The 27,394-nt window shown below is 41.2% G+C and overlaps 2 protein-coding genes across 4 annotated transcripts in view; both read right to left on the bottom strand.

Moving 5' to 3' along the window:
• EIF2AK2 (eukaryotic translation initiation factor 2 alpha kinase 2) overlaps nucleotides 1-3,597 on the bottom strand; it is a 40,944-nt gene extending 37,347 nt beyond the window's left edge. Inside the window, exon 1 of one of the 2 annotated variants that reach the window (XM_066378501.1) lies at nucleotides 3,414-3,597. The gene's annotated coding sequence lies outside the window, so the exon portion shown is untranslated. The other variant, XM_066378502.1, reaches the window with a different exon arrangement.
• Nucleotides 3,598-11,287: 7,690 nt separating this feature from the next.
• On the bottom strand, nucleotides 11,288-26,485 carry SULT6B1 (sulfotransferase family 6B member 1). 2 transcript variants are annotated; one of them, XM_066378491.1, is made up of 7 exons: nucleotides 26,279-26,485; nucleotides 25,160-25,272; nucleotides 21,679-21,768; nucleotides 19,548-19,674; nucleotides 18,093-18,187; nucleotides 14,907-15,063; nucleotides 11,288-11,817 (listed from the first exon to the last, which is right to left on the bottom strand). In XM_066378491.1, the coding sequence occupies exons 1-7, from the start codon at nucleotides 26,475-26,477 to the stop codon at nucleotides 11,687-11,689; spliced, it is 912 nt and encodes a 303-aa protein (XP_066234588.1). In that variant the 5' UTR covers nucleotides 26,478-26,485; the 3' UTR covers nucleotides 11,288-11,686. The 2 variants fall into 2 exon arrangements, with proteins under 2 accessions (XP_066234588.1, XP_066234589.1); XM_066378492.1 differs by lacking the exon at nucleotides 21,679-21,768.
• Nucleotides 26,486-27,394: the final 909 nt, after the last annotated feature.

The raw sequence follows: 27,394 nt of genomic DNA, 5'->3' as shown, positions 1-27,394 counted from the left end.
GAATTATGGTATGGGGTTTTTTTTGTTTGTTTTTTTCCTGAAGAGATAAGTGGGGAGGCAAACACACCAGCGGGTGATGCTCTGCCCATCTGAGGCATTGCTCTGCTGCAACCAGAACCATTCTAGCGCCTGAGGCGGAGGCCATGGAGCCATCCTCAGCCCAGGCCAACTTTGCTCCAATGGAGCCTTGGCTGCAGGAGGGGAAGAGAGAGATAGAGAGAAAGGAGAAGGGGAAGGGTGAGAAGCAGATGGGCGCTTCTCCTGTGTACTCTGGCTGGAAATATGGTATGTTTTATTTTTATTTTATTTTTGGTCTCTTTTTTTTTTAATTTTTATTTATGCATTTTAGAGAGGGGAGAGAGAGAGAGAGAAACGGGGGAGGAGCAGGAAGCTTCAACTCCCATATATGCCTTGACCAGACAAGTGCAGGATTTTGAACCAGCGACCTCAGTGTTTCAGGTCGATGCCTTTATCCACTGTGCCACCATAGGTCAGACAAATATGGTATGTTTTAAATGATCGCTCTGATGCTGTGTAGAAAACACAGTATGGGGGAGCGGCTGGGTATGTAAGGGGGAGTGAAGCATGAGTAAAAGCTGGGAAACCAAGTAGATGCTGCTGCACTAGTTTGGGTGAGCAATAGGGTGGCTGGAAGCAGGGTGCTGGAAGTGCCTAGATCTGAGCAACGGCAACATTTTCAGAATACTACTTAGTACAGTGGTGAGTTAGGCTTTAGCGCCACAGAGAACTGGGCTAGACACCTTTCTGAACCTCTGATTCATGTCCTGGAAAAACCTGGTTCACAGGTTATGAGGAGTAAATCCAACAAAAAGCATCTGGCAGAATCCCCCACACCAGTGGTCCTCAATTAAGGGGGCTTCTGGTCTGCAATTCAAAAACCAAAAAGCACTGAAAATTGAGGTTTATTTTGTTTTCATTTGTTTTGTTTTTGGTGGATTTGTAGCCCCGTGTCTAGACCTAAACTGACATGACTTATTTAGAGTCTTGATCATACTTTGTTGCCTAGTTATCATATGACTGCAGAAATGTTTTACTGTAAAGTGATGCCCCCAAATCCTGCTGAGAGGACTACATAATAGACAGGGTTTATGCTGCAATGTCTTTCTAAAATCCAAAATCTGAATATCAGAACACACCTGGCCCAAGGTTTCAGAATGAATATCTGCAGTCATACCATTATTTTCAGGAACCCAAGTGTCATGTAATTTAGTCACAATCATGAGACCATACACCCAGTTGGAAGAGGGTCACAGATCTCAGAACAGCAGTTATGGAATAGTCCTTATCATTTACTTAACAAAAAGTCCTATCAAAATTTTTAAGTCCTCAGCACTTTTAACTCTAAGTAACTGCTAATCATCAGAATGACATGCCAGTTTGAATATAAGTGAAATACATGTGCAAACTTATAAAAGTGCTAAACTGACTTATTTGAAAAGTACTTAGAGCCCTGACCAGTCAGCTCAGTGGTAGAGCATGGACCAGGGCTGTGGACATCCCAGGTTGGATTCCCAGTCAGGGCACACAGGAGAAGCGCCCGTCTGCTTCTCCACTCCTTCCCCTCTCAACACCCCCCTCCAGCCATGGCTTGATTGGAGTGAGTTGGCTTCAGGTGCTGAGGATGGCTCCATGGCCACCACCTCAGGCACTAAGAAGAGCTTGGTTGCTGAGCAACGGAGCAACGTCTCAGATGGGCAGAACATGCCCTCTGGTGGGCTTGCCCAATGGATCCTAGTCAGGGAGCATGCAAAAGTCCGTCTCTCTGACTCCCTCCTCTCATTGAATAAAAATAATAATGATAAAAAGTACTTATAAGTTTGGTAAATAAAAAAAACAGCAGGATTCTTTTTAACTATTTTATTTTATTTATTTATTTTTTTATTATTATTTTTTTTTAGAGAGAGGAGAGACAGAGAGAGGGGGGGGCGAGGAGCTGGAAGCATCAACTCCCATATGTGCCTTGACCAGGCAAGCCCAGGGTTTCGAACCAGCGACCTCAGCATTTCCAGGTCGACGCTTTATCCACTGCGCCACCACAGGTCAGGCCCGTTTTTAACTATTTTAAAGTAAATCTTGTTTTAATACTATGTTATCATTTTCCTACAAGAAATCGCTACCATAATCACTAACAAACAGCATATAAACCCAGCTAACTATGCCCAGAAGTAACTCCGGCTGTGCCTGGGTCTCTTGAGGGCACATTGTAAGCTCCTGCTGGCCCAGCCTCCTCCAGGTCCTCCACAAGTTGCATGCAACAGGCACTCAAGTAGGACCTGATGAATTAAGTGAACGGACTACAGGTTGAGTGTTAGAGATCTTCGGGTTCAAATAAGCAAACTGAAGAAAAAGAGCACAGTCAGCCCAAGATGCTAAGATCCTAAAATGACAGCAGAGAGTACCATTTCCTTTCCATCTGGTAAGGCATTTCTAGTCCTAAAGTAATCACAGACAATAGGAAAGCTCACTATTCTGGAATTCAAAAGAGAAGTTATGAATAACCATTCATTAAACTATTTTATGAGCACCTATTATGTTCTAGGTGCTGGGGTTATACCAGTGAACAAAAACCCTGCTCTGGTGAACTTACTAAGGAGGACCACAGAAGGACCCATAAAAAATGTCACAGGGAGATAAGTACTAAGTTGAGAACTGAAGCAGAGAAAGGGGGACAGTGAAAGAGGGGCGGGGTTCCTCTTATATGCAGGTTGTTCAAGGGAGGCGGTTCTAACAAAAGTGACAGTCAAGAAATGTTGGGGAAAGTCAGAGATTGGCCCATGCAGGTTTCTGAGGGAAGAGCTCTCCTGGAAGAAGACACAGACCCTGAGGCAGGCGTGCGTGGCCCTGTCCCATGAACAGCAGTGCGGTCAGAGCGGGGGGGGGGGGAGGGGGGGGGGCGGGGGGGGGGAGGGGGGGGGAGGGGGGGGGGCGGGGGGGGGAGGGGGGGGGAGGGGGGGGGGGCGGGGGGGGCGGGGACGGAGCTGGCTAAGGCCGGGCAATTGGGAAGCAATTGTAGCGGTCTAGGAAAGAGATTTTTGGCGAGAGAATTACTGAGCCAGGGTATGGGTCATTTACGCATCCATATTCCCTATCTCTCTGTCAAGTCATAGGGCCTAGCTGCTTCCCACTGGATCCGCCACCCCCACCCGGCCTGGGCTTTTCGTTACTTGCTCTGATTAAAATTCTTCGCGGGAAGAAAACAGCTTTCAGCTCCCAGCGCGCCGGGGGCCGGGAAGAGCTCCGCACCGGCTGCAGGCCTGGGAGGGCGCTCCCGGCGCGCGCGGCCAGGGGTCGGGGCCTCTCCCCGGAGTCACGACCCAGGCTGGGGACGGGTCTCTGCGCGCCCCTCGCTGCGCCGGTGCCGCCCGCGCGCCTCGCGTCGCCGCCCCGCTCACCTCGCGCCGCCGCCGTCCTCGGAAGCCGGGCGGGCACTGCGCCGCTCGCTCTCGGTTTCGCTTTCCCCGCGGACTCCGCCTTCTGCTGCGGACGCCCGGCCCCCTCCCGCACACGTCCTTACAGGCCCCGGGGCAGCGGGAAGGTGGCCCGCCACTGCAGTCCCGCCGAAGCCACCGCAGGCGGGGCTGCACTCCGCGTGCAGCTTTTCCACGCCTTGGAGCGTCCGCACCCGGAAGCCCCGCCCTGGCTTCTGGGCGGCCAGGGGCCGGTCCAGGGGAGAATCCGCGACGGTCAGGCCAGACTCTTGCTGAACTAGGCTCAGGAATAGACCATCTCACATCCTCTTCCACACAAACATTGGGGTGGGCAGGAGGGACACTATCGGCTCCATTTACAATAGAAGAAACAATAAATTAACTCTCCCAGAGTCTTGGGCCTGGTAATTGGCAAAGACAGCATTCAATTCAACATCAGACCCCTAAACCAAAGCTTTTCCACACTGCTGCCTTGTCACATTTACAAGGCTGGGGATGGAGAGGCCTGGAGGCACAAGCTTCCTTCTTCTGTTTGCACCCATTCATTGTTCATTCAACAGGTACTTGCCAGCTGCTGTACTCAGCACCAGCCAGTTCAGCAGTCAAGAGAGTCACCTGCTCCTTGCGGGACCTCATGGAGCTTACTACTAAAGCCCTTGCCAGTAATCCTCGATTTATAAGAAATCCTACCACCTAAGGGACTATGCCATGTGATTGCGGAGTGCTGAGGACTTACCTCACAACAACAGGGCGAGGTCGGTGCCATTACTATGCCCACTTAACAGATGAGAAAACTGAGGTTTGAGGCACAGAGAAGTTAAGAAACCACAACTGGTAAACAGGGGACCTAGAATTAGAACCAAGAGTCTATAACATCAACATCTTAGCTATGGTAAAGGAGAAGTGGTCCCAAGATGGACCTACATGAAATATTTGCCATTGACTCTAGGTGTCCTTTTCCACTTCTCTTATATGTCCCCCCATATTTCAGGGTAGCAGTGACTATAAGCGACATTTTCCTTGTAGCTCTGGACACAGAGTTTGAGCATATTGTGTCCCCTCGTGAATGTTCACCAAAGGCACCTTCTCCTGAGGAGGCTTTTGAGAAACAATTGGGCAAGAAGACTTCTGTAGTTGTCAGTCAGCTTTCCCCCAAGGGCTTGTTCAAAATGAATGAAGGCAGTGGTGGGATTCAAATATACTACTGACAAAAGTTAAAGGATATTTCAAAATGAATATGAAGCGATAAAATATCTTCTAATTTTATGAGCAGTGTAATTTAACAACCAATATTTAGTTCTCTGCCCTAAATACCACTTTAAGAATAAAAAAAACGGGCCCTGGCCAGTTGGCTCAGCGGTAGAGCGTCGGCCTGGCGTGCGGGGTACCCGGGTTCAATTCCCGGCCAGGGCACATAGGAGAAGCGCCCATTTGCTTCTCCCCCCCCCCTTCCTCTCTGTCTCTCTCTTCCCCTCCCGCAGCCAAGGCTCCATTGGAGCAAAGATGGCCCGGGCGCTGGGGATGGCTCCTTGGCCTCTGCCCCAGGCGCTAGAGTGGCTCTGGTCGCGGCAGAGGGCAGAGCGACGCCCCCGGAGGGGCAGAGCATCGCCCCCTGGTGGGCGTGCCGGGTGGAGCCCGGTCGGGCACATGTGGGAGTCTGTCTGTCTAACCCCGTTTCCAGCTTCAGAAAAATACAAAAAAAAAAAAAAAAGATATATTGAAAAGTAGTTTATTATTTCATGCATTTAATACTTAAATAAGAACAATAAAAGAGATACACAAAACTAGATTGTGTTATAAGAGTTTTAAAATACTGATGAAAAAATATTAAATAATACCTGACAAAAAACAATAAAACTGTTATTTAAGATATTTTCACATTACTTCTTGACTGGCATCCTCACTTGCAATTTTTTTTCACCTATGGATGGAATGAACATTACTATGGGTGCTTAGAATACATTGTTGTGCAGATAAGGAGTGTAAATTTGTGATTTCCACATTGGGCAGCTGCCCAGACGCCTACGTTAGAGAGAACCCTGATTACAAGTGCCATTTTAACAACTGGTTTGAAGAACTCTACAAAAAATTAGGTATCAGTTCTGCCGAACCAGTGCGAACCATCTGAATCCCACCACTGACTGAGGGGATGTGGCAACAGGAATGGATGGCATGTGTGAGTTCATCAACGTGGAATTCCCATCAAGGCTAACCTGGCTGCTGAGCACCCAATATGCAAACAGCAGATTCCAAACCTGACCCCTATGTGGATTACCATACTCCAAGGAAGACCAGCCAGCAGACTGGCACATGGGAGCCCTTCCATCGTGGAGTGCACAGTTATTTGTGGAACAAACATTTATTTCAGCTATGAATTTGCTTCTTCTTCCTGCAGTGCTTCTGCCAGCACCATTGTTGTTGGACAGTATGAATACCTTGTTCACCAGCATGGAACCCATTTTACAGAAAAAGAATTGAGGCAGTACACTGACTACCATAGGATTCAATGCTTTTATTATGAACCACATTGCCCAAAAGCAGCTGGCCTTATAGGAAGCGGGATAGAGTAGTGAAGACCCAGTTACAGCCCCGGATAGGAGATAACACTTAGCAAGCTGGGTGTGCTATCCTTCAAGTGCAGTATATGCTCTAAACCAAGTTGCTGTTTTCTCCACAGCCAGAATACAGGAGACCAGAAAAGAGTAGAAGTGAGGACATTTGGTACTGGTCCACAGAGAAAGAATAAATAACTTACATTATTTCCGTTTTATTTCTATTTGTCTGAACAATGTTTCATTTTTAAAAAATGACCAGATTCCTTCTGTTACATTCATCTAAGACTCACTCTTGATGCTTGTCTCATAAGTTCGACAATTATATTTTAAAATACCGCAGTTTTTACACCGGTTGCATAATTTTATTTTGTGCATTTATCCATCCCACTCTAAAGGCCAGTCCGTGAAAATATTTTCTGACATTAAACCGGTCCATGGCCCAAAAAAGGTTGGGGACCACTGCCCTAGAGGACAATTCCTTGAGCAGGAATTGAAACTGAATCTGAATATTGTAGGTTCATCACATCACCAAGTCATCAAGAAACTAAGGGGAGGCCCTGGCCAGTTGGCTTAGTGGTAGAGCGTCGGCCTGGCGTGCAGGAGTCCCAGGTTCGATTCCCAGCCAGGGCGCACAGGAGAAGCGCCCATCTGCTTCACACCTCCCCCTCTCCTTCCTCTCTGTCTCTCTCTTCCCCTCCCGCAGCCAAGGCTCCATTGGAGCAAAGTTGGCCCGGGCGCTGAGGATGGCTCCATAGCCTCTGCCTCAGGCACTAGAATGGCTCTGGTTGCAACAGAGCGACACCCCAGATGGGCGGAGCATTGCCCCCTGGTAGGCGTGCTGGGTAGTTCCCGGTCAGGTGCATGTGGGAGTCTGTCTGCCTCCCCGTTTCCAACATCAGAAAAATACAAAAAAAGGGAGGGGGGACTGGCTGGGCTGACTGATAGCAATTGCCAAGGGAAATAGTGATGCAGCCACACAAAAGAGGCAGGGAAGAGTACGTCTTCAAGCCAGGTCAGGGGTTTCTCTAGGGTTCCTTCTAGTAATCCCATTTTCAGTGATAACTGTTAGTGGAAGTCTGAAGCTGCCCAACACAAGCAGGACTGTCCAGATCCTTCAGGATTGTTGATTTGTATCACCCTACTAGCTGGCAAAGGTAACAAAGGAATAAGGAAGCTGTGAACACCAACTATGGTCTCATGATTAGTTGCAGAATAAAGGACCATAGAAGCTATGCATGTTTTTTGTTTTTCTACTTGCTTTGGGGTTTTTTTTCCTGAAAGTTGGAAACGGGGAGGCAGTCAGACAGACTCCCGCATGCGCCTGACCGGGATCCACCTGGCATGCCCATCAGGGGGTGATGCTCCGCCCATCTGGGCCGTTGCTCTGTTGCAACCAGAGCCATTCTAGCGCCTGAGGCAGAGGCCACAGAGCCATCCTCAGCGCCGGGCTAACTTTGCTCCAATGGAGCCTTGGCTGCGGGAAGGGAAGAGACAGATAGAGAGAAAGGAGAGAGGAAAGGGGGGAGAAGCAGATGGGCGCTTCTCCTATGTGCATGGCTGGGAATTGAACCCAGAACTTCCACACGTCAGGCCGACGCTCTACCGCTGAGCCAACCGGCCAGGGCCTTGGATTGCATATTTTTATTTGAAGAAGGGAATGCATTAGGTGGGAATGTAGTTTTGGTTGTTTACTTGAAAGATTATTGGTAGAAGGAGTGGACTACACTAGGTATTATTTATTTTATTTAGCTTCCATTCTAATTCTTTTCTGTTTCTTCATCTCCTGGAATAAAACATATAGAAAGTTAAAACCACATTTTCTAAATTTCTATGGAGTTGAAGTTATGGATATAATTTGAGTTCTGCCAATGACTGATGAGTAGTGGTACAAGGAAGAGAGGATCAGGTCATTCTTCTGTGGCAGGGTAAGATGACAAACAATGTCCATGCTCAGAAGTGTTTTCAGGAGCTGGACTGCAGGTTCACTGTCAGTTCTCCAGAGGCATGGGGTATCTGTGGTGGCCACAGTGGCAGGATCGTGAACTCTGGAGGACAGCTGCAGTAGACGTCTCCTGATTTCCATTCTGCCATTTGTTCCAACATTTATGTGTTAATATTCTACCAAATCTTTTTGCTTAGTGTATGTCCAGTGGTTTCTGATCCCTGTACTGAACAAAGAGAAACCTCCCTGAAAGTAAAGATTAAGAATCATGTTCTTGGTCAGACCAGGTGGTAGCACAATGGATCGAGCATTGGACTGGGATGTGGAGGACCCAGGTTCAAGATTCCAAGGTCACCAGCTTGAGTGCAGGCTCATCTGACTTTAGCACAGGCTGACCAGCTTGAGCACGGGGTTGCTGGCTTGAGCATGGGCTCATAGACATGACCCCATGGTCGCTGACTTGAGCCCAAAAGTCGCTGGCTTGAACAAGGGGTCACTTGCTCTGCTGTAGCCCCCCACCCCCGCCCTGTGAAGGTACATATGAGAAAGCAATTGATGAACAACTAATGTGCCGCAACAAAGAATTAATGTTTCTCATCTCTCTCTCTTCCTGTCTGTCTGTCCCTATCTGTCCCTCTCTCTGACTCTCTCTGTCTCTGTCAAAAAAAAAAAAAATCATGTTCTTGTATGAGCCCTTAATCAAGTCTCACCTGAAGCAAGCACCATCCTAGATTGATCAGTTATAAGAGCCTCCTTTCTCCTTTTCTTTCTACTATAAACCAATTTATGTTTGATTATCTTTTAATTAAATCAAAAGCATGCTCTGATATTTTGATAATACATTTTTTGGGGGAAAAATCCCTTTACTCATTAATTTATTCAGTAAATATTTATTGAGTGCCTCCTATGTGAAGCACTGTGCTAGAAATATATGGCCCAAAATAACATTGTGTCCTTAAGTGTTTATATAGCAATTAGCTTCCTAAAGATTGAATTGTAAGAAAGGAAGCAACTTTGTGTTTGGAGGAGTGGATACATAGATAACATAGATACATAAATAGAGCAGAAGCATCTTTGATAACTTTTGTTAATTTTTTGGTCATGGCTTATTTAATATGTAATTTTTTATGAATGCCAATTTGATTACTGACCTATAGTTACTGCAGTAGATCTGTTTTTCAATTTTGACACAATGACTTTAGATCAAATAAATAACAGTACAACAACTAATCTGACACGGATAAAAGAATCTTGCATGTATTGAGTATTTTTAATTTTTTAACTAGCAAATGAAAAATAATAACTGGTATTTCTACATTGAGAAGTTGCTGAGTAATATAGTTTGGAATCAGGAAGTGTGAAGCTTCTAGCTTTGTTCTGATTTCTCAAGATCAGTTTGGCTGTTTGGTATCTTTTGTAGTTTCATATGAATTTAAGGTTTTTTCTTTCTCTATGAAAAATACCACTGGAATTGTCATAGGGATTTCATTGAATCTGTTGAGTGCTTTGAGTAGTATGAACATTTTAACAATACTAATTCTTTCAATTCATGATCGCGGGATATCTTTCCATTTCTTTGGGTCTTTATTTTTTCATCAATGTTTTCAGTTTTCAGTGAAGAGAACTTTCACTTCCTTTGTTAAATTATTTCTATTTTATTCTTTTTGATGTTACTGTAAATAGGATTGTTTTCTTAATTTTTCTGAAGCTGGAAACGGGGAGAGACAGTCGGACAGACTCCCGCATGCGCCCGACCGGGATCCACCCGGCACGCCCACCAGGGGCGACGCTCTGCCCACCAGGGGGCGATGCTCTGCCCCTTCGGGGCGTCGCTCTGCCGCAACCAGAGCCACTCTAGCGCCTGGGGCAGAGGCCAAGGAGCCATCCCCAGCGCCCGGGCCATCTTTGCTCCAATGGAGGAGGGGAAGAGAGAGACAGAGAGGAAGGGGGGGGGGTGGAGAAGCAAATGGGCGCTTCTCCTGTGTGCCCTGGCCGGGAATCGAACCCGGGTCCCCTACACGCCAGGCCGACGCTCTACCGCTGAGCCAACCGGCCAGGGCCTGTTTTCTTAATTTATCTTTTCTGTAGTTTGTTCTTAGTATATGTAATGCAACTAACTTTTTGTATGCTAATTTTGTATCCTGCAACTTTATTGAACTTATCTATTATTTCTAATAGTTTTTTTCTTTTTGGTTAAGTCTTTAGGGTTTTCTATACATAATATCATGTTATCCATATATATATATATTTGTGTATGTGTGTGTGTGTGTGTGGCAGACACAGAGAGAGTCAGAAAGAGGGACAGATAGGGATAGACAGACAGAAAGGGAGAGAGATGAGAAACATCAATTCTTCGTTGTGGTTCCTTAGTTCTTCATTGATTGATTTCTCATATGTGCTTTGACCAGGGGGCTACAGCAGACCGAGTGACCCCTTGCTCAAGCCAGTGACCTTGAGCTCAAGCTAGTGAGCCTTGCTCAAACCAGATGAGCCCGCGCTCAAGCTGGCGACCTCAGGGTCTTGATCCTAGGTCCTCGGCTTCCCAGTCCGACACTCTATCCACTGTGCCACTGCCTGGTCAGGCGGTTTGCTTATATTTTGTTGAAGATTTTTGCATCTACAGTCAGCAGGAACATTGACCTATAATTTTCTTTTCTGGTAGAATCCTTGTCTAACTTTGGTATCAGGATAATGCTGACCTCATAAAATTTGTTTGGAAGAGTTCCCTTCTCTTCTATTTTTGGAAAGATTTTGAGAAGGATTAGTAGTAAGTTTTTAAGTGTTTTGAAGAATTCATGAGTGAAGCCACCTGGTCCTGGACTTTATGTTGTTGGGAGAAATTTTTTATTATTGATTATCTTTACTAGTAATTGGTCTGTTTTGATTTCTTGTTTCTTCATTATTCACTCTTGGTAGGTTGTATATATCTAGGATTTAAAAAAAATTTCTCCTAGGTTATCTAATAATATGTTGTAATGTTCACAGTAGTTTCTTATAATGATTAGTATTTATTTGTTATCAGTTCTATGTCCCCTCTTTCATATGTAATTTTATTTTTTAGTCTTCTCGGTTTAGTTTATAAATTTCTCCTTATTTATAAACAATACAACAATAAAGATTGTTCTTCGAGTATCCTTATGCAAATGTGGGAGAGTTTCTCCAAGGTTTATACCTAGATGTATAATTGCTATATTGTAAGATATATAGGCAGAGACCAAACTTCTTTCCAAACTATAAAGAGTATATACTTCTGTTCTTTCTCTCCATTCTTTGGGCCTTGTTGTCATACATTTACTTCTACATATATTAGAAACACAAAGTACTTTTGCATTGAATAGGCAATTATCCTTTAAAGAGATTTTAAAATAAGAAAAATAGCATCATGTTCTTTTTGCCTATACCAGTTTCACTAATATTTCTTGTAATGCACTTAAGTTACGAACTATTTCTCCCAGTTTTTTAATACATAAAAGGTCTTTATTTCATCTTCATGTTTGATTGATTTTCTAATATCTCTTTGTAGCTAAATAGTCATTCCTCAAAAAAAAAAAGGGAAGAAACTATGCTTTTGCTAAAAAAGAAAACATCTTCAGATGTTATCATTATTGTTAAATTTATATTATCTCTACATGTTATTTTTCTATCGTTACTTGATTATTTGATCAATTCATTATTTAATTATTTAAATTCAGTTACTATTAAGGAAAATAAAATATCCAAGCCTGATGAACTGAGTAGAATCAAGCTTGGCAATATGATTCGTACTTAAGCTTTGCTCCTAGGACAGTGCCTGCTAAGCACGCTTTGAATTTTTCATCCATTTCCTGGTTCTGAGTTTCGTTGAAGAGATTTTTCCAATCACCAACTTCACCTACAACACACAAAAAACAGTAGACTCAGACAGCTGTCAGACTAATTTTTCTTGATTTTACCATTTGTCAGTGTAGTGTTTCATTTTGAAATGTGAATATTAACACATGAAAATAATTAGACAGTCTTAAAAATTAAAATAATCCCTCTTGCAAAATTAACAGTATCCACTGGGGTTCCCCATCTGTGGTGTGGCAGGTGACACGCTTTCTTTATGTCACTGAGCAGACCCTTGGCCTCAGTGAGCTCCCATCTCCATCTCTCTCCCAACACTCAGGACCTAAAGTTCTAGTTTTTTGAGAGCCAGGTTTTTCCTCTCTAAAGTCTCTTACCTACCTTAAATACACCTTGAGAAGTTAACATTGTACAGCAAGTTTTGGTTAAGACCTCAAATCCTGAAAATGTTGCTAAAAAGATTATTTTGCCTGGGATTAGGATGTTCTTTTTTTTTTTTCTTTCTTTTTTTTTTTTTTTCCAAGACAGAGAGAGTCAGAGAGAGGGACAGATAGGGACAGACAGGCAGGAACAAAGAAAGATGAGAAGCATCAATCATCAGTTTTTTGTTGCAACACCTGAGTTGTTCACTGATTGCTTTTCCATATGTGCCTTGACCATAGGCCTACAGCAGACTGAATAACCCCTTGCTCAAGACAGCAACCTTGGGTCCAAGCTGGTGAGCTTTGCTCAAACCAAATGAGCCCGCGCTCAAACTGCAACCTCGGGGTCTTGAACCTGGGTCTTCTGCATCCCAGTTCAACGCTCTATCCACTGCACCACCGCCCAGTCAGGCGGATGTTTTTCTTATTTGCTTTTATTTATTTTATTTTTTTATTTTTCCGAAGTGAGAAGCGGAGAGGCAAACAGACTCCCCGCATGTGCCTGACTGGGATCCACCTGGAATGCCCACTAGGGGGTGATGCTCTGCCCATCTGAGGCATTTCTCCATTGTGACCGGAACCATTCTAATGCCTGAGATGGTGGCCATGGAGCCATCCTCAGTGTCCGGGCCAACTTTGCTCCAGTGGATCCTTGGCTGCTAGAGGGGAAGAGAGAGACGGAGAGAAAGGAGAGGGGCGGAAGGGTGGAGAAACAGATGGGCACTTTTCCTGTGTGCCTTGACCGAGAATCGAACCCGGGATTTCCACACACATGGCTGACACTCTACCGCTGAGCCAACCTGCTAGGGCCTTTTTACTTGCTTTTAAAATAAAGGAAGTTACTTCTTCCTTTGGAATCTGTTGATGGTTTAGGTTGAAGTTATATGTTCCTTACTGCATAGCCATTGAAATTAAAGCTTATAAAGAGGATTAAAAGGCATGAGGAAATGTCTGTATACATGCAGAGAATAATATAAAACACAAAACTGCTTACAAATGTTATGCACTACATAATACGTAAGAGAATAAACCTGGAAGAAATATGCCAAAAGATTAAATCTGCCTCTGGTGGGAGAAATGTGGGTAACTTTTCATGCTTTTTCACATTCTTCAGTGCTTTCTGGAATTTCTACAAGAAATATTAAAAATTTTGTTACTACATTATTTTTTAGGACTTTTGTGTTCTGAATGGTATTTGATCAATAATGTATAGAAAGGTTGCGTTTCCCCCCCTCCTCACAGCGAATAAGATGAGGCATTAAAATCAGGGCTAAAGTCAGGAATCAAACCAGAGTGAGATTTACAATCAATGTTACAGTCACGGTGGATTTTAAAAATAGGTCTTAATTTGACAAAGTGTAGTAGAGTCAAGTAGAAGTAAGTTCATATCCTGACTCAGTCATTTATTAGCTTTGTAACAATGGACAAGTTAATATCTCTGAGCATGGTACTCACAATTTGAATTAAAAATAAGATATTAAAATGATCTATCTTTTGTTTTGCTGTAAAATTTAAGCCCAGCAAGGGTCTGACACAGGATAAATACCTAATAATTGATAGCTGTTGTTGTTATATGTCCTGCCTCTAAATCACGTTATACTTTCATTATATATGCATGCAATCAAATAAAACTGGCAACTCCTAAGCTATACTATTGTAAATCTCCGTAAGGAATTAGAATGCTATAATGAAACTTAGTAAAATCATCAGTGCCAATGACAACTAGTTGCCTAGCAAATACTCATTTTCTCCTTCTTCCTTATTAACAAAACTCTGATTTTAATTGGGTAATAATGTGCCCACCTTAGAAAAGAAATCTGACTTCCCAGCCAACAGCACAGTGAGAAGTGGCCAGTGAGGTATAAGAAGTCACAGAGTGAAGCTTCCAGCCAAGTTTTTAAAAGGGGTCTCACTCAGCTAATAAACAGGATTTGTCTCTTGCTTTTTTTTTTTTATTTTAATAAAATAATCCTTTAGCCCTGGCTGGAGGTGCAGTGGATAAAACGTTGTCCTGGAGTGCTGAGACCACTGGTTTGATCCCCGGGTCAGTGGCTCAATCCCTGGGGTCGCCTGCTAGGTCCTGAGGGCACCAGTTGGAGCCCTGGTCAGGGCACATAAGGGAAGCAAGCAATGGCACAACTAAGTGGAATAATGAGTTCATGCTTCTCTCTCTCTTTCCCTCTTTTTCTCTCTCTTCCTTCCTTCTTTTTACCTCCCCCTTCCTCTCTCTCTCTCTCAAAAAAATTTTCTCTAATTGTAATGTAATGGTCGAGCTCTTATCATCAAAAGGTGACAAGCAGAAAGGTAGAAAGAACTTAATGCTCTACAAGATATTGTGGAGCTGCCAGTTCCAGCTCAGAACTGTGTCCAGACTTGTTGAGGGAGAAAAGAGGTAAAGCCTGTCTTATTTAAAATAAAGTTATAGCCTGACTTCTGGTGGCGCAGTGGAGAAAGTGTCGACCTGGAATGCTGAGGTCGCCGGTTCAAAACCCTGGGCTTGCCCAGTCAAGGCACATATGGGAGTTGATGCTTTCTGCTCTTCCTCCTTTCTCTCTCCCTCTCTATCTCTCTCTTCTCAAACATGAATAAATAATAAAATAAAAATAATTTTTAAAAAGTGTTTAAAATTTATAAAAATAAAATAAAATAAAGTTATATGGATTGCCTGCTATGTGCAAACTGAGCGATGTCCTAGAAACCAATGCAACTTTACCTTTGCGGAACAGGAACGGGCCAACAGCCCCATGCGTTTCCTGGGACTTTGCTCGCATTGCCTGGAACGTACTCTGAGCGGAGATGGTTTGAACCTGCTCCCCACTGAGGGAGAATCCAAAGAACTCAGCAATCTGTTTTATTCCAGCAGCCAGATTCTGAAAGCAAAAATTTAAAGAATAACCTTCTTTCTATGGGAATTGTGTCCTGAGCGAAGACACGCTTCTTAGACAAAATGGATTTATTAAGTATAACTATTTAATTCATCTGTTTATCTCTCTACTTAGATTTACTTTGATACCTCTATAAATAGTTGAGATATCCTTAGAAGACATTCTCTATTGATTTTACTTTATAGTTTAAACTTATGATTCTTATTAAATTACTTAGGATATAAGTAATGACAGGAAGCATTAATTAATTGGTTAGAGTTTTATCTGAGATCATAGTCATGTTTTTAAAAAGCACCAGTCTAGACTAGCTGAGGAAATTCATGCATTTGTACATGCTCATTTGAATTCTCTTCTGAATCCTACTTATAGCTAATATTTAATTCTATCAATAAAGTCTAATGTTTAGAACGGGGGTCCCCAAACTTTTTACACAGGGGGCCAGTTCACTATCCCTCAGACCGTTGGAGGGCCGGACTATAAAAAAAACTATGAACAAATCCCTATGCACACTGCACATATCTTATTTTAAAGTAAAAAAAACAAAACAGGAACAAATACAATATTTAAAATAAAGAACAAGTAAATTTAAATCAACAAACTGACCAGTATTTCAATGGGAACTATGCTCCTCTCACTGACCACCAATGAAAGAGGTGCCCCTTCCAGAAGTGCGGCGGGGGCCGGATAAATGGCCTCAGGGGGCTGCATGCGGCCCACGGGTCGTAGTTTGGGGACCCCTGGTTTAGAATCATAAAAACTAGAAGGGATCATGAAATTTATCTTGTCTAAATACTCTTGTAAGTTATGAATCCTCCCGTCCCCCATCAACAGTATCCCTGACCTGTGGAGTTCATAAAGTTTCTAGAACAGCTTCTTAAACTGTATTCTACAAAAACACTTATATCTCAGGATGGTTACTGATGTTTCATAAAAAAAAAAAAGAGAAAAAGAAAATGAGGGTGAAGATTTGAGGTGAAATACGGTTGGAATCCTTTGGGTGAAACAAATGCATACTATGCCACTATGCAATGTGAATCTCCGAAGAGGCAGGTTATGTAATACAGCAGTTCCCAAATCAATTTGAACAAGCAACTTCCTTCCAACCCCCAAGAATGGGGATCAATGGGGCAACACTAGCATTCCATGAAGGATAAGTTTCAGAAACATTATACTAGACTAGAGGAAGAAAGGACTAAATAATTATGTTCTTTCATGTTATAGAAATGCATACTATGAACAGAAAAAATAGATCAAATTATACTTTCCTTTGATAAGACAGAAGAGACATGTTAAAAATGTAGTTTGATGAGAGAGCATTTGACATGCTCTCTTCTCATTAACATACTTTCTCCACTAGTGTTCCAGGACTCTGGTTTCCCTTCTATTTCATTATTCATTTCTTCTTAGTCTCCTTTGCTGAATCCTCCTCTCCCCCCCCCCCAACTCTTTATATTGGAGTTCCAGGGCTTTCTTCTCTTCTCTATCCATATACTTACATACACAAGTATGTAATCTCATGGCTTTAAATGCCATCTATATGCCAGTGATTCACAAATTTGTATCTATAGCCCACAGTTCTCTCTGCATTCAAGAGTTTTATGCCCAACTGCCTCTTGACTTCTCCATTGGGAGACTAATATGCATCTTAAATGTAGCATTCCAAAATCACAGCCCAGGTCACCCCCACAGTCCTACTTCCTTCCCTGTTTCACCTGCTATCTCCTACTCAAATGATGGCAACTCAATCCTCCCAGTTGGTTAGGCCAGCAATATTGGATTCTATTTTAACTCTTCCATTTCTCTCACTACTCTTAACCCCATCCAATCCAGCAGCAAACCCTACTGGTTCTTCTTTCAGTATACATCCAGAATTCAACCACTTCTCATCACCTCCACTGCTTCTTCTGGTCTGAGCCGCCATCTTCTCTTGGCTGGTCTCCTTCCTGTGAAAGCCTCACAGTTTTCCCTGCACTATCTTTGCTCCTCTCCAGTCAGGCACACCAGCCAGAATGAGCCTACTACAAACAGTCAGCTCCTGTCACTCTTCTGCTCAAATGCTACGATGGCTTTCCACTTCACTCAGAGTGAAAGCCAAAGTAATTTCAATGGACTGCCACACCACGTGGGTGGTGCTCTCACTGCTTAGTCTCTTTGTTTACCTCTGCTCACCCAGCCATATCTGCCTCCTTCCCGTCCCTTCATCAAACAGGAACTCCCACCTCAGGGCTTTTGCTCCAGTTGCTCTCTCTGCCTGGAAAGCTCTTTCCCAAGTTAGCCACTTGGCTCCCTCCCTCCCTTCCTTCAGCTCTTTGCTTAGATCACATCCTCTCTGTGAGGCTTCCCCTGACCATCATCCTGCTTTACACTGGATTGGTCCAGCATCCCAACTCCCACCCCCAGGCAACTCCAGTTTTTCTTACTCAGATATGCCATTTCTTGTTGTTGTTGTTTTCATTACACACACACACACACACACACACACACACACAGAAATATATATATGGTGTTTGTTGTTTATCATTCTGTCTTCTTGCCTTCTCCAGTGAGAATGTGAGCTCCTCCAGGACAGTGACTTTTGTCTGGTCTGCTCACTGACATACCACACGAGGCAAGAACAATGCTGAGCAACCACTCACTAACTGTTTGTGAATAAACAATTAAAAATGACATGGAAAAATCAATTTACAGCCAAATGCATGTTCAAGTCAATCTCAGGTAAGACATACCTATTGTTTTTTATATGCTTAATTTGGACCATCTATCATAAATGGAAAATAAAACAGCAGCTGTTAGTAATAAATTGCTAAACATTATTTTATTTCTGTTAAATAATTAACCTAAGCACTTATGCATTGTTTGGATTTTTTCCTAGCACTATAAAACATAGCTGGAATATTTCTTTTTATTTTCATTTAAATTGAATACAATATGTGTTCATATGACCAGACATGAGTAAGTGTTCTATCTTGTAGTTTAGAATAAGTGTTACTTTAGAAGATCAATTGTAATCTCACCTCTTTCAGGTCTTCATATAATATAAATTTAACGTTTTTGTCATCAAGATGTTTGTTCCAATTAATTGCAAAATCAAAATAGCTTCCCCAAGACACTAAAAACCACAAGAAAACAATTTTAAGAAATTTAAAATAACTGAAGTTAAAATGATAGATGGTTAATTTATGCTCTTAAATATAAACTATCTATATATGAATGGGCTCAAACAAGCTGTTTCTAAGTTATTACAAATCCCTGCTCTAAAAGAACTGGCCTAAGCCAGTCCTATTGTCAGGTTTTTATTCATTTTATCTTCATAAATAATAACACAACTAAGCAAGTTGTAAAATGGCTTGATAAAAACTACCAGACATTTAGGAATATTGAGGTAAAATAATAATTTGGAAATAATGAAATGTGAACACTGGTTAAGGCTTGACAGAAATGATGAGACATATCATCTAGACCAGTATTTTCCAAAAGAAATTTAATGTAAGCCATGTGTGTAATTTAAAATTTTCTACTAGCCACATTAAGAAAAGCAAAAAGAAACAGGTAGAATTAATCTGTGGCCACTATCCCCATGGAAGTAGTCACTGCCATTAAATAAGCAGTGGGACCATTGGCAAGTGGTTTAACTTTGTGTGTGTGTGTGTGTGTGACAAAGACAGAGACAGAGAGAGGGACAGACAGACAGGAAGGGAGAGAAATGAGAAGCATCAATTCTTCTTTGCGGCACCTTAGTTGTTCATTGATTGCTTTCTCATATGTGCCTTGACCGGGGGCTACAGCAGACCAAGTAACCTCTTGCTCAAGCCAGTGACCTTGGGCTCAAGTTGGTGAGCCTTGTTCAAACCAGATGAGCCCGCACTCAAGCTGGTGACCTCAGGGTTTTGAACCTGGGTCCTCCACGTCCCAGTCTGACACTCTATCCACTGCACCATCGCCTGGTCAAGCATGATTTAACTTTTTTGATTAGTTTTCTCATTTGTGCAATGGGGCGCATATAGTTTTATTAGGCACTTCTAAAACTGTAGCTATCAACAACCAGAAGTAAAAAATCAACATGGTCTAACAAAAGTTATTTCCTTTCTGGCAAACAAATATTTAAGTTATGGTTACTTAGTGTCAGGGTTTCATCTATTTTTGGTGTTTATCATTGTGTTAGAGATTTAAGGGAAAGGAACTAGAAACACTTTTCTACATGACTTTAGTATAAGCCTCTTTGTCCCATGTCTGCATGGCTATTTATACTCATAGTCAATATATAAGTTGTCTAAACTATTTTTAAAAAACAGTAATGTATTGTTTAATGCTCAGAACGAGTGGCACTATAAAACTTCATGTAAAAGTGTTTTTGGCTCCTGGATCCACCTTCATCTCCTTTCTTTCTTTCTTTACCCTAAAGCACATTTGACTTTTAGTATTTATGAGGTCATCTGTCAAAGTAAGAAGTGTTTTACCAACAGCCGTACCTTGTCCTTTCATGAACTGTCTGAAGAATTCGTCCCAAGAGCCATAGCTTGGAATATCGGGGACATCATTGTGGAAATGGAAAAAAGATACTGCTGTATCTTTAGGATTTCGAAATATCACCAATATCTAGGGAGAGGAAACTAAGTTGATTGATTTAGGTCAATGTTTTGAACTTTGGCAAAGTGAAAGGGTGAGCCATATCACGTGTCCTCTTATATGCTACATAATTTTGTAAATATGAAGAGGAAGAATGACGTTAAGAAATTGAGGGTTAGGAAGTGACAGATGGGGAAGGCTGGGGAGAGAGGAAATAAGAAAAAGAACATTGATTTTGTAGGAGAGGACTTTGGCTAAAGAGTTCCGACAGTCAAGAGGCATACATGGAAGATATAAAAACGGAATAAAGATCAAGCTCACATGCGCATGATCTGAAAGGTGAAACCCCTAAAACAATGTAAAAATGGCAAAATTATATTATATAAGGACAATTAACATAACATTTAGAGTTTGGTGTCAGAATATCAAAGAATGGGGCTCGAGGTGTGATGGGTGATGTGAATGAAGCCAAACCTCTGACTTCCCAGTCTGCCTGTCTTCTCTAACGAGGAATGAATTTATTCTCTTGAATGAAAAAGTGGGAAATAAACATTGTAAAGGGCAAACTGAAACCCAAGAGAACCAAAAGGTTACAGGAGAACATCTGGCTACTCCAGCCTGACGAATTCCATTCCCAGCACCGAGGCTGTTGAATCCGGTGTCGAGCCCTGGGAAGGGCCACTGAGGAACCTGAGATAACACCCAGGAGCCTCAGGGGACTAGAAACTGGCAGACGCCATTTCAGGTTCAGAAAGGAGGAAGGTATGGATTTGCAAAGTACAGATTTGTGAACCTGACTTCATTTGAAGGAAGTTTTCTAGAATTGACTGAATGGATGATTTGAGGCTACATTAAAAGAGGAAAAAATAACCACCAGGGGGAAGCATGGGTTCTCTAAGAACAAGTCACTGCTAACACCAAGTTTTTCTTGATCATACAGTAGTTTCTAAATTAGTAGATTTGCTGTCAATTATTTCTTCTATAAAATAGAAGATCGTAATCTGAAAGCAGAAACAATTAGGCACATAAAACTCAGGTACAAGGAGGCTAAATAATTAGGGTAAACATGCCTGGAGGGTTTTTTACGGCATTTCCACTGTCCTGACTAGGACATCATCATTTCTAATGGGTGATTTAGGTGATGACATAAAAGCTGTATTTACCAAAATTGTAGATGACTTCCACTTTTTTTTTTTGCTATTATTGCACTATTCTTTCATTCTTTTTTTAAATTCATTTTAGAGAGGGGAGAGAGGAAGAGAGAGAGAAGAGGAGAGGCGCAGGAAGCATCAACTCCCATATGTGCCTTGACCAGGCAAGCCCAGGGTTTCGAACCAGCGACCTCAGCATTCCAGGTTGATGCTTTATCCACTGCGCCACCACAGGTCAGGCTCTTCTTTCTTATTTGTGGCATGCAGGAATTTAAACTCTTATTTTAATTAATTCTCTTCTTTGCTCCTAAGACAGAGAAAAGAAGTATCCAGAAATAAGGAACTGGGGGGAGACCAAGTGAAGAAAAAAAAAGAATTGGGTAAAAAACTAATAATTATGAGAATAGGTCAATATTGTGTAATGAAACAAGATTTTTACACAACTAAAAGAGGCCAGAGCACTTGTAGTTATTTATGCATGACATGAAGATTGCTGTTACGTGTGAGATTCAGAAATAAAATAGTCTCAGACTTCAGGTGAACAGAGTTCACCAGATGGAACCAAAGGAACAATTTTTGCTCACTGTCCTAGATTTTATTCTTTTGTTAAACACTAACTATCTCAGTGTGGTTCTGAAATCTCTTCACTATAAAATGGGTGTTAAAATATATGTTTTATATCCTAGCTGAAAATTTCTTTGACTTGAATGCAACTATAACAGATATGTCTGAAGGAAAAACAAATAAAGAAATACCCAAATCTGACACTTCACTTACTTAAAAGAATTCTATGATGAGTAGCAACCTCATCATATAGCTTAAAAAGCCAAAAGCTATGCATGAAAAGCTCGAAACTGAAATACCAGTAGGAAAGGGCACTCACCTTGGCTTTACTCTTGAAGATGGACCCAGGCAATTTGTCATAATGGAGGTGAGTTGCCAAAATCCTTGGTGATGGAAACTGTTTCATTCTCTTAAAAATATAAAGAAAAAGGTGAAAGCATGTGTGTATGTGTGTTGTATGTAGTGAATCGCTCCTGAGTTTAGTATCTGAATGGTAGTTTTAAACATTACTATTGCTGTGTCCTATCCTATTCTCCTCCACTTTTCAAAAATTTCTATTTTCTTTGTGGAGATGAGGAGTGGAAAATAATAAATGAATAAATAGTTAAAATATCCCCTTTGAACTTCCTTATTGGATACTGCTCATTATTTTTCTGGTCATTTAAAAAAAAAAATGTACCTTTTCCCACAATCATACCAAACATTTTGTTCAAGAAAGCTCATAATCTGCAGTCCACTCTTTCAATTAATTTGGAAATCTTCTACATTCAAGATCTTTAACAAAAATATGCAGGTCTTTTCATAGCTCCTTCAAACCTATTAACATCTACGATAGATCTATTTTGTTTTACCAAGAAAACTCCATTTACTCAGATATCCCAATAGATCATCAATTAAATATCTGAGAAATAGTTTATGAGAGAAATTCCTGTCAGTATAAGGACTCATTGACTGATTCTTTTTTATTTTGATTTTTTTGTAATCCACTTCTACCAATAATTTTATTCATTTATCTTTGAAAATTTTATTTTTCAGTTACAGTTTACATTTAATATTATTTTGTACGGTCTCAGGTGTACATATATTGGTTTATACAATCATATCCTTTACAGAGTCATGTACCGATAATTTTAAAAATAAAATTTAACCTGTTTAATCTGCCAGGGTTAAGGGTTTCATCTTAAAATCAGACTTCTAGTGTATGTTCTGTTGTGGGGAAGGAGCTAAAGTATCAAGCATTCATTTCCACAATTGTAGAGGTTACTCACTGTTTGGTCACATTGTTTCAAGTGATAAAATGATTGTTTAGATGTTTATAGCCAACTAATTGTTTTGTAAAAACTTAGTGGCCATTCCAACACAAGCAAGGTGGCAAAAATGAGGTTTTAAAAATAAAAAACAATTTAAATCAATAATATGGGTCCAAGTGGTGATTAAAAGTCATAATACTTGATTTACATAAAATTGCACCTTTTAGCCTGACCTGTGGTGGCGCAGTGGATAAAGCGTTGACCTGGAAATGCTGAAGTTGCCGGTTCAAAACCCTGGGCTTGCCTGGTCAAGGCACATATGGGAGCTGATGCTTCCAGCTCCTCCCCCCTTCTCTCTCTCTGTCTCTCCTCTCTCTCTCTCTCTCTCTCTCTGTCTCTCCCTCTCCTCTCTAAAAATGAAAAAAAAAAAAAAAGCATCTCTTACCTAAGTGTGCCTTAAAAAAAAAAGAAAAATTGCACCTTTTAGATTTGAAGTACTTTTACATTCATTCACAATAATCCTCCCAGGTAGATAGTGTAACTTCCATTTTAGAGATTAACAATAGGCTTTGAGGTTTTAAGCCCTTTGTAAAAAATCAGACAGATGATAATTTTCAGATTAAGTTATAGAGTCCTTTTTCCACCTAACAGCATGGTCAAAAACCACATAAAGTCATATGAGAAACTATCAAGTCCCTAAAAGGATTAGAAAAATAGCTAAGGGGAAAATGGGAGTTAATTGTAACAAAACTAGGTAAAATAATATGTTCATGAAAATGTGTGCTTACAGCCAAACTGTGAGCAAGGTAAAGACTAGACATAGCTACATCTCCCTTAGAGAAATATATGTACTTTTCTGTAGAGTGAATAACTTTTATGTGCAGTTCATCCTCTCACTTCTATTTTAAAACAAAATGCATGTTACATAGAAAAGCATCTTTGTTCTTAGGTATGATGAAATTACAAAAATACAAAAAAATGTCTTTAAAACTAACTTGAGAAAAATATATAAACATTTCTGATAAATTGCAGATATTTGAAACCCAAAATAGTATACTGAGTTAAAACATTTTCCCAAAACCCTGGAGCTACACTCATGTCTCATTCACCTTAAAGTGAGAGAGAAGAAACCCGAAGAATGCAAGAGAGGGGGCCTGCAATGTCTGTGATCTACACTCAAGCCAGTGACCTCAGAGTTTGGACTGAGGGAGGAAGGGCTGAGGAGAAAGTTTGAAAAGTAACAAACCACAGCTGTGGTCCTCGTTATCAGTTCCCTGAAATAAACTTGCAGCACTAGCAAGAAGAAAGGATTATGTGAATAGTCAAGGACAAACAGTAAAAACCTCCTCTCTTACCCCCTCCCCTCCCGGAGACACAAAAGTCATGTAGGGTCGCAGACAAAGAAAAGAAGTCAAAGAACTCAGGCACTTGTCACGTGAAAACTAAAGCTGTAAAGGTATATTAGACACAGGAAAACTAACTTTGGAGAGCTCGCGTTTGTGGTGCTATTAGCCTTACATGTTCCACTGGTTACTAATAAATCCTACTTCTTCGATCAAGTTGTCTGGGTGTCTATTATCCTCCATTTGCAACTAATTCCTGCTACAAGAGAACATTTTAATGTTAACTTAGATGCTTTTAGAAGACTTCCATTTTACTAAAGCATTCTTCTTTTATTTTATTTTATTTATATATATTTTTTAGAGAGACAGAGAGAGAGAGTCAGAGAGAGAGATAGATAGGGACAGACAGACAGGAACGGAGAGAGATGAGAAGAATCAATCATTCGTTTTTTGTTGCCACACCTTAGTTGTTCATTGATTGCTTTCTCATATGTGCCTTGACTGTGGGCCTTCAGCAGACTGAGTAACCCCTTGATCGAGCCAGCGACCTTGGGTCCAAGCTGGTGAGCTTTGTTCAAACCAGATGAGCCCGCGCTCAAGCTGGTGACCTCGGGGTCTCGAACCTGGGTCCTCCGCATCCCAGTCCGATGTTCTATCCACTGCGCCACCGCCTGGTCAGGCTCCTTTTTTATTTTTATTTTTTATTAAGCTGGCCGAACCGTGTAGAGATTAAGAACTCAAATCAGAAAACTTGGGTTCAAATCTTAGTCCTGCCAGTTATTACTCCCTTGACCTTGGGCAAGTTTTTAACAGTTTTATCTTTTGTAAAATGGTGATAAAGTTATTCTGTAATAACCTGACCTGTGGTGGCGCAGTGGATAAAGCATCGACCTGGAAACGCTGAGGTCGCCGGTTCAAAACCCTGGGCTTGCCTGGTCAAGGCGCATATGGGAGTTGATGCTTCCTGCTCCTCCCTCCCCCTTCTCTCTCTCTCTCTCCCCTCTCTCAAAATTAATAATAATTAAAAAAAAAGTTATTCTGTAATAAAATGATATAATCCCTGAAAAGTGCTGGGGATACGGTAAGTGCAATAAGTTACAATAATTATTAGTATTGTGCTTTCTGAACTCAAAACTAAAAAATCCTCAACAGCAAGAAATCTTTCTTTGATAATTGGCTATAAGTTTAAAGGCTATTTTGTACTAACCTGATATTTTTCTGGGTCCCCACACTCAAGAACTGGGAATTCTGGATATTCATACTTTTTCTTAGACTCAGCAAATATTAACTCACTAATGATGTGAAGAATCCAATTTGAACCTAAAGAGAAATCAGACAATCAAAATTCATTAAGGAGTCTTGATATAGTAAAAGCATGTTATTTTGACATATTCATCATAAAAATTAAAATCTGCTAGCATTTAAATTTTTCTCTGATGGGTACAGTTGGTTTTTCTGTGCTTAAAATAACCTGGACTGTGGAAAGATTAAAAGGTTTGTGGAAAACAGTATTGACATTAATATAAAATTTAACTTATTTCTCAGATTTCTCCTTTAACCAGAGACAGTGCTTCTTTTTGAATCTAGAATATGTTCCTTATTGACAAGTTTTATGCTGTGGCGATAAGTGTTTATTGTGAATCATGTTATTTTATCTTACATTAATGAATATTTGCAAGAGGAGTATATGATGTTGATTTTATAAAAACCCAGCATCAGTTAAGAGAAAGAAAAATATTAAACCAAGTTTGATTTAATAAGCACTTAGAGATAAAATAACAGTTAAAAAAAATCAAAAGTTGATTGTGTAAAAAGAGGATAACTTAGATTCTTAATGTCTTATCCTCCACTGACAAGCGACCACTATAAAACTGGTTTGAGAAAATGGAGGACTGATGCTTGATTTTGAAAACTAACTTGTTACATAGAAGTCATTATATAAGTTATGAGTGTGGCCATGCTTTTCTTCAGTCAAAAATCCAGATGAAAAATCTCTACAGCCATCAGTGCGCCATGGCCACTGGGCTTTCCTGCAGTCACGTTTCTGCTTGCCAACCCTCCACGCATCTGTCTCCTTCCACCACCCCAGCCACCACGTTCATTTCACACAGACAGCTTTCCTCAGACACTGGAGTTTCTAAATCCAGCAGTTTTAGTTGTTGACTTTACAACCTGCACTCTTAACTGTCTTAGCCATCCCCCTCACTGATTTCTGTGCGAGTAAGAGACAAACACCCTTACTCCCACCCACCTGTGCCTTGCACCCTGCCCAACCTACACACTCTGAAAAAGTGATCTTGTTGATTGAACACAAGCTGTTAATTACCGCACTTTGGATAAGATGCTAGTACTATGTCATCGCTTCTGGCTTCAAAGGTGTCCAAGGCTTGGAAAGTTTCTGAGGTGCACATGGTGACTGGGTAAGGAATCCCCTCATAGGTGAAAAACAAATGAGAAAGTGCAGTTTCTTTAGATTTTTCCAAAGCTTCATCAATATAGTCAATAAAGTAGGACTTGTCAGCCATGCTGGCTCCCTGCTCTGTAGGGGCAGCGATAGCTTTTAATGGAACTTTTCAAGAGGTGGAATAAAGGGCTCCTCCCATTCACATGAGAAGGCAGTCACTTGATTCTCATCCAACCCGGGTACCTCCAGCCTTTTGAATATCCACCTCTGACAAAAGGCAAACCACAGCTGCAAAACAGGCTGAGGATCAGGGAATATTACCCCAAGGGTTGATTAAATTACCAATACAGGCAACCTTCCCAATGAAAATAAGAATAAAATCTCTTAGTAGATAATAATCAATATTAAATGTCTAACAAATTGTTATTTAATTGAATCGGACATATACTTTTCTTATTGGCAAAAAGCAATTCACAAAATGAAACCTCTGTTCTGTCTTTGGTTGATAGCTTTGCCCATACAACCTACAAGGAATGACAAGGAAGTAATGGGATGGAGAGGTAATTTAGTAGGGTGGAAAAGAGCTCGTGATTTGGAGTCAATTCTCAACACCAGGCTCAGATCTGTCATTTACTGGCTCAATAGATTTAGAAGTCTGAAGACCTGAGTTTGAATCTTGGCCCTACCACTTACTAGTTTTGTTATTCTGAGCTCATAATACACATTCAAAGGCCTATGTGTAATGGGGATAATGATTCCAATTCTTCCTGATCTTTTTAGCAGCAGAATTGCATGGTGTATAGAAGGGAGGTGCTTTGTCAAGGGGAACACACAATGCAATGGTATCTCCTGTGCTCTCAGTTTCTTTCCTGTTGGTCACAGTATCTAGAATGAGATGCTCACTCTCTGTGATATAGTCTTTCCCTAGCAATAACTCTGTTCCTTTTCCTTTGAATAAACTGAACAGTAGTTCTCACCTCCTTTTAAAAAATATTTTACTGATTTTGAGAGAGAGAGAGGAGAGAGTGAGAAGCATCA

Source organism: Saccopteryx leptura, chromosome 3, assembly GCF_036850995.1.
Source record: "Saccopteryx leptura isolate mSacLep1 chromosome 3, mSacLep1_pri_phased_curated, whole genome shotgun sequence".
Lineage (NCBI taxonomy): Eukaryota > Metazoa > Chordata > Mammalia > Chiroptera > Emballonuridae > Saccopteryx > Saccopteryx leptura.
Note: the sequence above shows the minus strand (reverse complement) of the source record. Positions and strands in the feature narration are given on the sequence as shown.